Below are 13,886 nucleotides of genomic sequence, written 5' to 3'. Positions count from 1 at the left end.
ATTCAGCGCACAAAAAATACCAGAATTGTTCGGTTCTTTGAACCTATTTATGTATACAATTCAATAAAAAGGACTTCGGAAGACTAGCCAATCTTATAGAAAAATTATGTATCTATCGGATAAAATTATTTGTTTAGGCTGAGGGGCCAACTAGCTAGTAAACTAACGGATACAAACGGATACAACGTATGTCGTGCCGTCATGTATTTACGGCTTATTTTGATATTGGCATGGTATATTTGGGTATATTTCTGTGGGTCAGGCGGTATATTTTATTGATAAATCTTGTGGGTCTGTCTGTCCTTCAGAAACTAGAGCTGTCAAACGTTGAGCAATCGATAGTTTTGAATCTTTTGAAAAAACAAATAATTATTTAAAAAAAACCATTGAAACCTTTTAGGATCTTGTCCATTGTAAAAATTACAAATGTTTACAAATTTGTCTTCGTATTTTATAGCAGCCAATCCAAACATATCAAAAGCGCAACGACTGTAGCTCGATACTAACATGATAGTCTCAAAACCATTGATGTAGAGGCTATCGATACTATCGATAGTGCCCTCTTTGGTTTGACACCTCTAGTAGTTCAGGAAACAAAAAAAAAACTTGCTTTTTAGCTGAAATCCGTATATTTGGAATATTAAGTGTACAAATAATTTAGTTTTACTTAGAATTACTTGATATCTGGCGACAGGTAAATATGTCCACCAATTGGTGCTTTTGGGGTCTAGCGCAAACCGTATTGTGAAATGCGAAAATGGCGAACAAGTGAAAAAGTGTGTGCTCTAAGGGAAATCACGACGTCACAAAAAGAAAACGAAAAACGGGCAATGCCCGAGTCTTTCTACTCAAAATTACAGTTACTATTAGGTTCTACAAGACTTGTTGGTGGTTTCAGTGCTTGTTTTTTTTGTTTTTTGGGTGCATTGTTCGTTAAATGCCAATATTGGTTATGTGCATTGGTTTGCTTTGTATCAGTGTGTGTGAGGTGGTCATGTACTTACATATATGTGTGCGAGTGTTTTTAACCAGGAAGTTTACTGAATTTTAAGACGCGTGAACGTGAACGCTACCCTATTGCAATAGGCAGAGTCGTGTTCGCCGCCCACTTGTTTATCCGATAGTAGATACTCTACCGCGACGTGACTCAAGGTCGGCCGTGTATGCTTTTCAGGGAATGCTTTTCTTTGTGTCGGATTACACCTTGAGCATAATGTATGCGGGGGCAACACATGCACAAACGCACGCACGCACAAATACACTTGAACGTACATACACGCCAAGTCTCTCTTTTGGCTACATTTTTTTGTGGCTTTATGAATGTGACATTGGATCAAAACGGTCGACCTTCGGTTTGATTTATTTACGTGGCTTGCATGGTGGAGCGAGGTCTACTACAGTACATGTTCGTTTTGTTTCCTTTCAGATCAAATTTCTTGAATCTCTAAATTACGATCACCCAATTTGTCAAAATTCCGACCAAAGCACCGAGGACGAGAGCCGCCAAACGACGCCATCAGGATAGCAATCCCTCGCCCCCGCTGTTGTCGTTGTCGTCGTCCGCGTCCTCTACAACAACAGCAGCCAGAGAAAATCCTCCAAAGCCGCAAGAGCAACAGCGGCAGTCTCCACAAAAAGAGCACTTGCCACCTGCCACAGCAATGAATCGTTCGGGCGCACAGACCACACAGAAGCCAGTCAATCTGGATGACATCTGGAGTGAGCTGGTCGAAGGCATACGCCAGGTCTTTGAGCAGGAAAAGTCGCTGACCCGCATCCAGTACATGCGCTTTTACACACACGTCTATGACTACTGCACCAGTGTGAACGCAGCTCCAAGCGGCCGCAGCAATGGAAAGACTGGCGGAGCCCAGCTGGTGGGCAAAAAGCTCTACGATCGGCTGGAGCAGTTCCTCAAGACCTATCTGAGCGAGCTGCTGACCAAGTTCAGGGCAATTAGCGGCGAGGAAGTGCTTCTGTCGCGCTACACCAAGCAGTGGAACTCGTATCAGTTCTCCAGTGTTGTATTGGATGGCATCTGCAACTACTTGAACCGCAACTGGGTGAAGCGCGAGTGCGAGGAGGGCCAGAAGGGTATCTACAAGATCTACCGTCTGGCTCTGGTCGCCTGGAAGGGACACCTGTTTCTGGTGCTGAACGAGCCCGTCACCAAGGCCGTCCTCAAGTCCATTGAAGAGGAGCGCCAGGGCAAGCTGATCAACCGTTCGCTGGTGCGCGATGTGATCGAGTCCTATGTGGAATTAAGCTTTAATGAGGACGACTCCGACTCGGATCAACAGAAGCTCTCCGTCTACAAGGATAACTTTGAGAGCAAATTCATAGCCGACACAGCCGCTTTCTACGAGAAAGAGTCGGATGCGTTCCTATCAACCAACACGGTGACTGAATATCTCAAGCACGTTGAGAATCGCCTGGAGGAGGAGAAACAACGCGTCCGTGGCCAGAACTCGAAGAACGGCCTTTCGTACCTGCACGAGACCACAGCAGAGACTCTTAAGTCAACATGCGAGCAGGTATGACTGCCGCAGTCGTTTTTTCCTTTTGATTGAATTTACTAAATAATATCCCCTTGTGTCACTGTTCTCCCAGGTTCTCATTGAGAAGCATCTTAAAATACTCCACGCCGAGTTCCAAAATCTGTTGAATGCAGATCGAAATGAAGATCTTAAGCGCATGTACTCTTTGGTTGCTCTTTCACCGAAAAACCTGACGGATTTGAAGACTATCCTCGAGCAGCACATACTGCATCAGGGCACCGAAGCCATTGTTAAGTGTTGCACCACCGATGCGGCAAACGATCCCAAGACATATGTCCAAACCATACTAGATGTACATAAAAAATATAATGCCCTCGTGCTGACGGCATTTAACAATGACAACGGATTTGTGGCCGCATTGGACAAGGCATGCGGCAAGTTTATCAATTCGAACGTGGTAACGGCTGCGAACAGCGCCAGCAAATCGCCCGAGCTGCTTGCCAAGTACTGCGATCTTTTGCTTAAGAAATCCTCCAAGAATCCCGAGGATAAGGAGCTCGAAGACAACCTGAACCAGGTGATGGTCGTATTTAAGTACATAGAGGATAAGGACGTCTTCCAGAAATACTATTCTAAAATGCTCGCAAAGCGTTTGGTAAACCACACATCAGCATCCGACGATGCCGAGGCCATGATGATCTCGAAGCTGAAGCAGACCTGTGGCTATGAGTACACGGTCAAGCTTCAGCGCATGTTCCAGGACATTGGCGTATCCAAGGACCTCAACACATATTTCAAGGAGCACCAGCTCACAAATAATGTTTTGTCCGAAATTGATTTCGGCATTGAGGTCCTCTCCTCTGGCTCGTGGCCATTCCAGCTAAACAACAACTTCCTGCTGCCGTCAGAGCTGGAGCGCTCCGTTCGTCAGTTCAACGAGTTCTATGCGGCCCGTCATTCCGGCCGCAAGCTGAACTGGCTGTATCAAATGTGCAAGGGAGAGCTAATCATGAACGTGAATCGGAACAACACGTCGACAGTGTACACCCTGCAAGCCAGTACCTTTCAAATGTCGGTGCTCTTACAGTTCAACGACCAGCTCAGCTTTACAGTCCAACAGCTGCTGGAAAACACACAGACACAGCTGGAAAGCTTGATACAGGTAAACGTATAACTATATAATACTGAGGAATATAACCAACCAAATGCATTTGATGGCTCCACACTCAGGTTCTGCAAATACTGCTCAAGGCAAAGGTTTTGACGTCCAGCGACAATGAGAACTCATTGACAACCGAGTCGTCTGTGGAGCTGTTCCTGGACTACAAGAACAAGAAGCGGCGCATTAACATCAATCAACCGCTGAAGACTGAGCTTAAAGTGGAGCAGGAGACTGTACATAAACACATTGAGGAGGACCGTAAGCTGTTGATACAGGCTGCTATTGTTCGGATTATGAAGATGCGCAAGCGCCTCAATCACACTAATCTAATCTCGGAGGTGATCAATCAGCTGTCGGCGCGCTTCAAGCCCAACGTGCCCGTCATTAAGAAATGCATCGACATTCTGATTGAGAAGGAGTATCTGGAGCGCATGGAGGGACACAAAGACACATATAGTTATCTTGCCTAAGGTTATTTTAAATTTAAAACTGTACGCTGTTTCATCAACGTCAATCATAAAAAAATATATAATTATCGCTGTAGTACCCGCTCCGATCCCTCCCACCCTAATGAACACCCAAATAAACTGCCGCCTAAATAATCGAACTACTAGCGAGATGAAAAATACTCCATCGAATCGACTTGGATGTGCGGCTAGTGTGTCTGATCAACGGGCTTCCTGATGGCGTTTTCCTTTCTTAAACATATCGTTTTGTTTTAATTTACGTTTACGTTACTCATAGTTCGATGTATTCATATTTTCATTCATTAATTATAATACTTCGATGCAAACCAGTGTTTACCTTTGTGCTGAATGCTCGGTGGCTCACGGAGAGGCAACATCAGAGTCCTGCTGCTGCAGCCTCTGGTCCAGGTTCATTCCGCTCGCTATAGCGTACACTGTGAACGCAAACTTGGCCACCTGCAAAAGAACCACAGTTCAGTTATCTTCCCGCAGTCGACGCGCATTTACTCACATTGATGTTGGTGGCCAGATTGATTGTGAATATGTTCATGGCCGAGAACGTTATGGGCTGCTGCAGCTTTTGTAGAAACTGAAGGGCCGTGCTTCGGTAGCGCCTGTCCTGCATCCACCACGCCGAGTGGAACAGGGCATCGGCCAGTTCATTGCAGTCGTCCACAATGGCGTTGCAGTAGAAACAGAGCGGAAAGGTCTGCAGAAGCACAGCCATTACGTAGGTAACGATTCCAAAGCGGGTCGATTGATCAGCGAATAGCACCATGTTTATCATGACGACGCCCAGAATGGAGCCGCAGATGATGAACTGGGCAAATATTGTGCCCGAGATGATGGGTCGAATGGTGTCGCAGAAGCTTAAGGAGAAATGTTACATTGATCCTACTTTAAAACCCCAGAGGAGACTTACTTCAGCATCGTCCTGTGAGCCTTGATGCACTCGACCAGCGATTTGAAGATGCTATCTGGATCAGCACTCCCCTCGTTGTTGGCCTCGCCCAGGCGAACGATGCGTTCCTTCAGCAACAGAATGTGAGTTCGCAAAGCTGCTATGTAGATCACGGGGTACGAGTCCGTGGCTGTAGCCACGAATATGGCGTAGCCCACAGTGAAGTACTCGACAAAACTCTGTATGTACAATTGGCGTCTGTCGAGACGCCAGTCAATGAACGGATAATAGGTGTTATACGGTACGCGGTCGTGGAAAAGTCCATCCATAAGAGTGGAGGTTGCGTAGAGAAAGTAGACAATCCCAAAGATCAGGTACAGTTTGTTGATGGTGGCCACTGCAACGCGGACCTTGCGCTTCTCCTCCGGGGTGACACAGTACACGTCCAACTCATCGAAGCATTTGTTTGCCATTTCCAAGCGTTCCGTAAAGATGGCCAGGGTGAAGAACTTGATCGAAAAGCACCAGGTGTTTAGGCATAGTTGAAGCGACTGCAGCAGCAGATCGGGTGGAAACTGGGAAAAGTGTATCTTGTAGTTAATCGGAAAGCTAAGCGGCAGGTAAAGAATGTTGTAGCTGAAGGAGATCACCCGCCAAATCTTGCGACCAATTCCAAAATCGTTGTAAAAATCTAAGCCAGAAATATGAAGTGTTTTGAGCAAGTAAATATTAGAGTCCCTCGTCCCGATTGGCTCCGACAACGGAGCCGGGTTAACAAATTTGAAGAACATTTTTCAATGTTTTAGCTGTTTCTGGATCACCAAGAGTACCGCGAGCCCTTTATAGCCTGCCAATTGTTGACCATATTGCGTTTCCTCCGTCGCAACTTTTAATTAATGGTTATACAACTACTGCTGGGGCGTTGCCCGAAATATTTTACAAGTATTTGCGCACATATGGAGGATTCCTAAGCTGTCATAATATTATTTAAAGTGTGCGATGCATCACCGACAAGGAGGATAACTATCATCATATTGCTGTCCCCAGGACAAAATATAATTTCAACCGATATACCCAATAAAATAAACATTATTTGATATTTTAAGGGGTATCTTATGAGCGGCTTCTTCGCCTTAGATATGATTTATTATTTATGTATATTTACATTTTTGTTGTATTTTTTTTTTGGGCGTTACGTGCAATAGAATTTAATATATTATTTGCAATTTTGCAAACGATTCTTTCGATGGGAACCAAACTTGGTGACTTGGGAATAATTTAAACAAATAAAATCTGTTACAGATCCCGAATTAAACATTTATAACTTGAGACTTCTTTGGCCGACAACAGACGTTAAAAATATTTACAGACATATACTCAAGCCTCCTACTTCGGTACACACGTTTTTCTCAGCCTATTAATTCATTTGGATTAAAGGCTATATCATATTCTACATATTGTATATGTATATACAAGTTACTTTAAATATGGCGTCACTTAACTAAACATACATTTAATACTACCTAAAATAGGTTTCAGTTATACACAAAGTTATTAACAAGGAGATCCAGTGGGAACAACCGACAGTGTTCAATCCTCGTCCTCAAGTGTGAGGACCTTTGTGTGAAAGCGCATTCTCTTTGTGTTCTTCACCACACCGTTGTTAAGCAAATTGACTCCTGGATTTGGATTGGGCAGATTATTCCACAAGCGCTTAACACCTTTCTCGACAATCGAGTTAAAGTCATACCTCTCTGGTGCGGAAGGCGGTTCAGGTACAAGTTCGCGTGGCAGTTTGCGAAGCTTGACGACCGCCTGCTTGAGGCGCAAGCTGTTGTTGCTGCTTACGCTAGCCTTCTCGTCGCCATCATCTGCTCCATTTGTATCTGCGTTGGTGGCCATGGAACAGCCTCGCTTCTGCGGCGAAGAGCCCTTGGACTTGGCCAAAGACAGACTTAAACATTGAAATAAATTATTATAGCTATCAGGAGTAGAATATCCCAATTTATTACCTTCCTTTCTTGTCGTACACATTGATTGTTGGCGGATTAGCAGGACATAACTTGCCTGGCTCCTCCGGATGATACCCAAAGTCCTTTCCCTCCAACCAGTTATCATAGCGGTCCGGCTGAAAGTGGCGCACAAATGTCTCCATTGAGATTTTAACCATATCGCTACGGCACCTGCAAATGCTTGCGCGCTTGCCATACTCTATCCAGCGCTTTGACGCAAAGTTGGTCGACTCTGCACCATTGAAGCCGTGGTTGAAGCCAGAATGGTAACCAAACGGAAAGGTTATCATAATTTCACCCGCCTCTTGGGTAATCTTGTTGTATGGTATATTATGCTGGCGCAAAACTTTGGGACTTATCATGGTCATCTTGTGACGGAGGTACGCATTGCATTCTTGATAGGTTTCAGGGAATAATTCATTGGCCAGCTTCTCCAAGCGCCTTCCGTAGGCCGGTGGGATGGCGTACCATGTTTTGGGAGCACCAAAATGAAGATAGTTTATGGAATACAGATCCATATCTTCTGTGTGCCAAGCAAAGGAACTCTTCCACATGCCGAAGTAGAGGTAAGCTGTATTCACCCCGTCTATGGTTATGTTATAATCGGTGTTAACCAGGTTCAGTACGGTGTCTAGCCTCCCGATGTTCCACACATCCAGATCGTCGTCGCTAAGCGTGCCCTGGACATCAGCTGCATACAGCGGAGACACATATGTAACATTCTTCCAATATTTCCGCTCTAGATCGTCGTAGTCGGTGTGGCGCGGTGTACTGTGCAGCTCGGAGTTGGCCTTCTCCATGAACTGACGCAGTGTCATCTGCTTGCGCTGTTGCACGTTGAATTGCTGGTACACTCCTTGTGCTCTAAAAACCAAGTCCAGAAAAGTTTTTACTGTATAATATCCATTTACTGAAAAACGCAATTCCTTACCCCTGGACCAACTGAGAAATCGGTGGAGGAATCGTCATGTTGATGTTCTCAATGTCGTACCCCGACTTCCTGGGGACCCACTCTGGCGGTGGCTGCATTAGTTAAGGAGCACGTTGTCAACAAACATATCCACATTCATGTTTTTTTCGATTTACCTGAATTTTTACCAGGCCAGCCCTGTGGGCTCCGCGACTCTCCATATACTCAACGTAGGACGAAAAGTTTTTGAACTCTTCGTAGCTGGGACGAAAGGTCATGATGCGAGGAACTGTATTTAGTTCCCCATCTAGATATGAAGACTGTGCAGACATTTTTAGCCGCGTTAGTTATTAATTATTATTTTTTAGCCGCAAAACACAGAAGTGAATTGGGTGGCAACGCAAGGCAAAACAGCTTGACGTTTGCACTCTGTCAATGATCGGAAATCATATTTCTCGATTTTAATATTCGGTTTGATATTACTGGCTAGCTAGAGCCTTCAACGGTGCCTATTTAATTTTATTTGATAAACTAATACATTTTCTTCAAGATTGGTCAGCTTTAAGTACTCATTATTATTAGATTGTTTAAAAATTGTTGTTTAACAAAAAAGTTTATCAACGAATTACACAAAATAAATGTTTTTTCATGGTAACTTCACAGTTGCTACATACTGTAAAATACTAGAAAATATTGAAAATTCTAGAAAATATAAAAAAAAAGTATATGTATGCAAGGTGTGTGGACCTAAACAGGAAACATATTGAAAAAACGTCCATCTATCGCACTAAGCAATAAATAAAACTCAACTGATTGCAGCAGCCACTACTGCCACTGACACTGCAACGGAGAATGCAACGAAAAGTGTAAAGTCATTAATGGCAGCTCGAAAACTGGTGTGGTCTGGCCACTCTTCGCAAAATGCAACCCGGATGCCCGCGAACCTGCGCGCTTGATTCAAATTTTCCCAACAACTTTACAGTTTATTTGTTTTCATATATTTTTATTCGCATCTGATCTGATCATAAAAAAAACCGTATCTGTCCTTTATGGTACATAATTTCAATCATTTTCAATTCGGATAATATCAAATAAATTTAAGCCACCGTTCAAATAATAATTATGACCACCTGATATATCTTATATCTTAATTCGCGGAATTCAGAGTACCGACAAATCGTGTCGGTGCCATATAACAATTATCCCTTGGGTAAATAACCGGCGAAATTCTGTGAAAAGTGCACAAAACAAGAGATTACACTTTTGCCAACGAAATTAAAAGGGCTTTTAAATGCAACCCAGCAACACTGAAGATGTGAGATAATCCTTCGTCTTAGATAACATTCTGGAAGAGCCGAAACGAATCAGCAGTAGGAACTGACTGCGATAAGGAATCGTGAGCATACAGATTGATCGAATGAATACAAATTTCTTTGTGAAAGTGTGTCAAAAGCAATGGGCATCATAATTCATACAATATGTGATTTGCATTGAGCCTGGAGAAAAGCCGAGAGTTTGTTCCCGTCTAGGTTTATTGTTGTTATTTTATGATTATGGTCGAGATAATCACGAGCAATCTGCGTAAAGTCATTCGCAGGCACTTCGAAACCGGCCCAGCTGTAATCAGGAAAAATGGGTTCCGTTCTTTGTGGTATCAGTATAAAAGCAAAAGGTGCACTCAAACCCAGAAACAGTCGTCGTCGCGTCGCCTATTCGTATTGCGCCCAAGAAGGCCGACCAATTTTAAATCAAGGTGTTATCCCGAGTGTAATTAATATACGACAATCAAATAGATATGGGTTTCGATACCTCTTTGGATATGGCAAAGCGTGAGTAAATCCAAGCAGAGTTTCACTTGTGCGAATAACCGAATATAAAGGAACATGGAGAATAAAAACATATATGTTTGTTGTATTGATCGAAAGATACCATCTGAAGTGTTTCCGTGTGCTCGTATTCAATCGTTGTGGCCGAACTAAGAATTGTTTTTCTCAGGCAACTATTAATAGGTTATTGATACGAGTTTGCCGGTTGAGAACCCGACTGAATTGATGTCGATAATCCCAGTGTTGCAGTGATCGACTCGCTCTTATACCCATAATACATGGTGCTTTTCCAGTCTGTTTTCCAGACCTACCCTATAATCCTATCGTCGTTGCTTTCCTGGATGTCTGATTGTATTTGCAAATCATATCGTGATCGCATATCAGACATTTGCTGGCACATATCATGCCGTATCTTATATGTACATATGTACATATATCTTTATACAAATCAACAGAAGATAATTTCGTTTGGGACAATAAAAATATTTACATTATTCTTAAGGTCACTTCCCATCTGCAGGGTAAACAACTTTTTGGGGAATAAAAGTAAATCTCGAGATCTATTAAGAGCAATTAAGAATTATGACTTGATTCACACTTTTCGGGGCGGCCCCCTCCCTTGACTACTCCCCCCCTGTGCTGGGTCGGCAGCAACTTTTCCATTGAGAACGCGACGGGTTTTGTTTTGTTTTGTTTTTCCTCATTTGCATGCGGTAATGATAATGAAAATAATAAAAGACAAAGCATTCAGTCGGAGTCGTTAATTAATGGCATCAGCACGCACTATCAGAACATTGTTAAACGGTCATAAAACGTAAATTGAATAAAAAAGGTCCTAGAAATAATCAGGCAATTGACAAACAAATCCCACAGTCAATTTATATAATGGGGCAATCGGCTGATTACTTTGCCAGACGACGATCCGCTCCAACATGGTCTACTTAGTGAACGGGAACGGGGAGAGGACACCTCTGCTGCTCCGTGTGGTGCCAAACAATCTCAAGACATTAGCCTGTAAAAAAATTATCATTGCTAATTAACACTAGGGAACATTTTCAGGATTTTAATCAATTCTTTTCTTTTGTTCTACCGATAGCAAGTGGCTTTGGAGCCCGCCACTGGCAAGCGATCCTCCTGTTCGTCGGCATGATGATCAATTACTTTCAGCGCGTCGACATCTCGGCCGCCATCGTACCGATGACCCAATCCACTGCCGGGGCCCCCTCCTACAGCTGGGACATGTCGGATAAGTCCCTGATACTGAGCAGCTTCTTCTGGGGCTATGTCGTCTCCCAGGTGCCATCAGGTCTGTTAGCCAAACGTTTCGGGGCCAAGATAGTTCTGGGCACAGCTACCGCCATCGGCGGAGTCTTGTCGTTCTTCCATCCCATGGCGGCGGCCAATGGCTGGGAGAGTGTCTGCGTATTGCGGGTCCTCACCGGTCTGGTTCAAGGCACTGTCTACCCCTGTGTTCACACCTTGTTGGCCAAATGGGTGCCGCGCACCGAGAGAGGCTTCCTCACCACCGGCATCTATTCGGGCGCCCAGTTCGGGACGGCTGTTATTCTGGTCACGAGTGGATTCATTTTCGAGTCGAGCCTGGGCTGGCCCGGCCTGTTCTACTTGTCTGGTGTCCTAAGCATGGCCTGGGCGCTCCTATTCTTCTGGCAGGCTGCCAACGAGCCAGCCACAGCACGCAAAATCACGAAGACGGAACGAGAGTACATCGAGAGCCTCACAGGCAGCAATAGTAGCAGTCAGGTATGTACCACACACCATTTGATTTTGTTCCAGAGTAAGCAGTAGTCTGATTTCGTTGTCCCCTCCACCCACTCCAGTCCATTCCAGTGCCCTGGACTTCGATCTTTAAATCGCCAGCCTTTTACGGTCTTTTGGCCGCTCATTGCGGCTTCACCTGGGGATTCTACACGCTGCTTACCGAGATGCCCACGTATATGAGCAAGGTTCTGCAGTTAGATGTCAAGTCGAATGCATTCCTCTCCTCCCTGCCGTACTTTGCCATGGGAGTGCTGTGCCTGGTGGTCAGTCCCATATCGGATCTCCTCATAAACCGAGGAACCATTTCAATTACAACTGCTCGCAAGCTCTTCAACTCGATAGGACAGTGGGGACCGATGGCCTGCCTGATTGGACTGGGCTACATGTCCGCCGACGAGAAGACCTGGGCCATTTTACTGCTGACGCTTGCAGTGGGCATCAATGCGGGCTGCTCTTGTGGTTACCTCATTAACCACATTGATTTGTCGCCCAACTTTGCTGGTCCCATGATGGGCGTCACCAATGGAATTGCCGGTGTGACATCCATTGTTGCTCCATTGGTGGTGGGGGCCATTCTAACCGACGAGGAGGATCCGAGCCAATGGCGTTTGGTCTTCTTCATCACCGGAGCAGTTTACTTGGTATGCAACACCTTGTTTGTGATATTCGGCAAGGCCACTGTGCAGTCCTGGAACGAGCCAACGAACATGTCCAGCACGATAGCCCTGCGCAACAACTTTGAAAACGATTCCAGAACCATTGCGCCCACGACGGACAAGGACAATCGCTTCTGATCTGCTATACCTCGACCCTCATCCACAATCTCGTTTATACCACCATGGCTCTATGAGTTACGTTACCCATAATATACATATCTACATAGATCTTCTGTATATATAACTCGGCGCACGAGTGTCCCAAATCAGCGATACATATTTGAAATATGCTTAGGTATAATTAAATAAATTATTTTATGTTTTATTGTAAGCTTAATGTGCCGTCAATTTGTGATAAGCTTAATATAAGTTTATGATGTGTGGCACGTTTCATATGTATTAAGTCTGGGAATATGTTTAAATATTTGAATTGTCTTATCAACGTCTGCCTCTGCTTGCTCCGAGCGTACTAATAAATATTTACAATACTAAATTCTTTGTGCGTCTGACGAGAGTTAAAGGAACCTAGTTACTTTTATGGATCGTTCGTTTGATTATCATTATCCACTGTTTTCAGCATCGTTCAGAACCGTCTCGATATTGGAATGGAATCGTACCGATTTCGTTGCATGTTACTTGACCTTTCGCTGCAGCTGCCGTTGCTCGTTCAGTCGCTGGTTGATGCGGCGCGATGATGATAGTGTGCGTAGCATTGTCCAAATGGCCATCGTCCAGGTGAGTATAATTGTGCCATACAGAACGGGAGCATAGGCATTCGTATTGCCAACGGGTATTTCGGCTCTCAGAGGCGCCCTCAGCTGATAGTCCACATGTATTTGCTTCCAGTTGCAACGCTCCAGATTATGGATGGTTGTCGGCTCTCTATCCGTGACGATGTTTTCATCGAATCTGCTTTTGTGCGCATTCAGGCAGTACAGCTTATCGGGTCGAGCAACCAATTCATTGTCAACCAGCTCATTATCGGCGATCGGACAGTTCAGATAGAGTTCTGGCGTAGCTATAGCTACAATGCTAGTGGATCTGTAAGGTGTATGCGGTTAATATATATACAATCGCGTCTGGTTGACAATAGTCAAGAACACTCAAACCTCTTATCGCTGGGTGAATGATAGCGAAAATGAATTGGAAGCTTTACAACTTCCATCAGTTTCGGCACGCCACGCAACAATACAGAGAACGGCTGGGCCCTCTCAGTGGCCTCTTCAATGTTCACAAAATTCGGGTAGACGGCACTTAGCTAGAAATTAATGTAATAAGCCTATTATAAGTCCTTTTGAATTAACTGCATACGAACATACTCTTTTTAGTCGCTGCAAATCATCTAGCTCGTCGGTGCTTATGTAAACGGCCGCTGGCAGCGGTTGCAGCAGCACATAGTCACAATCCTTGCCCGCCAGCGGATAATCGAACTGCACTTTGTACGTTAGTGTTCTGACTTATACAAAGAATACAATTCATAATATTTATTAGATAGACAGAGGTGATTTCTTGTACCGACCTGTGCATGCCGGCCTTTTCCATATCCACATGAACTACAGGCTGTTGCAGAAGATAGCTGCGTGCCGCACTTGCCAGTAGGGTAAGCACACATATTGCACTCTTCCAATTACGATTTGAAAGCATTTTTAGCTAATGAAACACAAAATTCTCTAAC

General features: G+C 44.4%; 5 protein-coding genes across 7 annotated transcripts; 2 read left to right on the top strand and 3 right to left on the bottom strand.

The window, feature by feature from the left end:
- The first annotated feature begins 573 nt into the window (after positions 1-573).
- On the top strand, positions 574-4,364 carry LOC111078818 (cullin homolog 1). Its single transcript, XM_022373689.2, has 4 exons — positions 574-694; positions 1,427-2,534; positions 2,611-3,660; positions 3,729-4,364. Exons 2-4 carry the CDS (start codon positions 1,662-1,664, stop codon positions 4,128-4,130), a joined length of 2,325 nt encoding a protein of 774 aa, XP_022229381.1. The 5' UTR covers positions 574-694; positions 1,427-1,661; the 3' UTR covers positions 4,131-4,364.
- Positions 4,365-4,374: 10 nt separating this feature from the next.
- LOC111078819 (odorant receptor 43b) lies at positions 4,375-5,819 on the bottom strand. The gene is made up of 3 exons (XM_022373690.2): positions 5,050-5,819; positions 4,639-4,996; positions 4,375-4,583 (listed from the first exon to the last, which is right to left on the bottom strand). Exons 1-3 carry the CDS (start codon positions 5,817-5,819, stop codon positions 4,488-4,490), a joined length of 1,224 nt encoding a protein of 407 aa, XP_022229382.1. The 3' UTR covers positions 4,375-4,487.
- A 308-nt stretch (positions 5,820-6,127) lies between these two features.
- LOC111078823 (probable lysine-specific demethylase 4A) lies at positions 6,128-8,575 on the bottom strand. Of its 2 annotated transcripts, XM_022373695.2 has the most exons (5): positions 8,127-8,570; positions 7,972-8,063; positions 7,041-7,904; positions 6,779-6,982; positions 6,128-6,707 (listed from the first exon to the last, which is right to left on the bottom strand). In XM_022373695.2, the coding sequence occupies exons 1-5, from the start codon at positions 8,280-8,282 to the stop codon at positions 6,692-6,694; spliced, it is 1,332 nt and encodes a 443-aa protein (XP_022229387.2). In that variant the 5' UTR covers positions 8,283-8,570; the 3' UTR covers positions 6,128-6,691. The 2 variants fall into 2 exon arrangements, with proteins under 2 accessions (XP_022229387.2, XP_022229386.2); XM_022373694.2 differs by having other exon boundaries at positions 6,128-6,982; positions 8,127-8,575.
- Positions 8,576-9,639: 1,064 nt separating this feature from the next.
- Positions 9,640-12,597, top strand: LOC111078834 (putative inorganic phosphate cotransporter). Of its 2 annotated transcripts, none has more exons than XM_022373720.2 (3): positions 9,640-9,779; positions 10,873-11,537; positions 11,615-12,597. In XM_022373720.2, the coding sequence occupies exons 1-3, from the start codon at positions 9,746-9,748 to the stop codon at positions 12,347-12,349; spliced, it is 1,434 nt and encodes a 477-aa protein (XP_022229412.2). In that variant the 5' UTR covers positions 9,640-9,745; the 3' UTR covers positions 12,350-12,597. The 2 variants fall into 2 exon arrangements, with proteins under 2 accessions (XP_022229412.2, XP_022229411.2); XM_022373719.2 differs by lacking the exon at positions 9,640-9,779 and adding an exon at positions 10,666-10,790.
- On the bottom strand, positions 12,510-13,882 carry LOC111078836 (phosphatidylinositol-glycan biosynthesis class X protein). Its single transcript, XM_022373722.2, has 4 exons — positions 13,731-13,882; positions 13,531-13,663; positions 13,321-13,469; positions 12,510-13,252 (listed from the first exon to the last, which is right to left on the bottom strand). Exons 1-4 carry the CDS (start codon positions 13,853-13,855, stop codon positions 12,844-12,846), a joined length of 816 nt encoding a protein of 271 aa, XP_022229414.1. The 5' UTR covers positions 13,856-13,882; the 3' UTR covers positions 12,510-12,843.
- Positions 13,883-13,886: the final 4 nt, after the last annotated feature.

The sequence above is a fragment of the Drosophila obscura genome, unplaced genomic scaffold, assembly GCF_018151105.1.
Source record: "Drosophila obscura isolate BZ-5 IFL unplaced genomic scaffold, ASM1815110v1 contig_186, whole genome shotgun sequence".
Lineage (NCBI taxonomy): Eukaryota > Metazoa > Arthropoda > Insecta > Diptera > Drosophilidae > Drosophila > Drosophila obscura.
Note: the sequence above shows the minus strand (reverse complement) of the source record. Positions and strands in the feature narration are given on the sequence as shown.

Coding starts and splice junctions, on each gene's coding strand:
- LOC111078818 (XM_022373689.2), top strand. CDS start 1,662: ATGAATCGTTCGGGCGCACAGACCACACAGAAGCCAGTCAATCTGGAT. Junction 2,535..2,610: donor TTAAGTCAACATGCGAGCAG/GTATGACTGCCG, acceptor CTGTTCTCCCAG/GTTCTCATTGAGAAGCATCT. Junction 3,661..3,728: donor AGCTGGAAAGCTTGATACAG/GTAAACGTATAA, acceptor CTCCACACTCAG/GTTCTGCAAATACTGCTCAA.
- LOC111078819 (XM_022373690.2), bottom strand. CDS start 5,819: ATGTTCTTCAAATTTGTTAACCCGGCTCCGTTGTCGGAGCCAATCGGG. Junction 4,997..5,049: donor GCTCACAGGACGATGCTGAA/GTAAGTCTCCTC, acceptor TTTCTCCTTAAG/CTTCTGCGACACCATTCGAC. Junction 4,584..4,638: donor ATCTGGCCACCAACATCAAT/GTGAGTAAATGC, acceptor GTTCTTTTGCAG/GTGGCCAAGTTTGCGTTCAC.
- LOC111078823 (XM_022373694.2), bottom strand. CDS start 8,282: ATGTCTGCACAGTCTTCATATCTAGATGGGGAACTAAATACAGTTCCT. Junction 7,905..7,971: donor ATTTCTCAGTTGGTCCAGGG/GTAAGGAATTGC, acceptor CTTGGTTTTTAG/AGCACAAGGAGTGTACCAGC. Junction 6,983..7,040: donor GTGTACGACAAGAAAGGAAG/GTAATAAATTGG, acceptor TCAATGTTTAAG/TCTGTCTTTGGCCAAGTCCA.
- LOC111078834 (XM_022373719.2), top strand. CDS start 10,709: ATGGTCTACTTAGTGAACGGGAACGGGGAGAGGACACCTCTGCTGCTC. Junction 10,791..10,872: donor CAATCTCAAGACATTAGCCT/GTAAAAAAATTA, acceptor TTCTACCGATAG/CAAGTGGCTTTGGAGCCCGC. Junction 11,538..11,614: donor GCAGCAATAGTAGCAGTCAG/GTATGTACCACA, acceptor CACCCACTCCAG/TCCATTCCAGTGCCCTGGAC.
- LOC111078836 (XM_022373722.2), bottom strand. CDS start 13,855: ATGCTTTCAAATCGTAATTGGAAGAGTGCAATATGTGTGCTTACCCTA. Junction 13,664..13,730: donor GAAAAGGCCGGCATGCACAG/GTCGGTACAAGA, acceptor TGTATAAGTCAG/AACACTAACGTACAAAGTGC. Junction 13,470..13,530: donor ATTTGCAGCGACTAAAAAGA/GTATGTTCGTAT, acceptor ATTAATTTCTAG/CTAAGTGCCGTCTACCCGAA.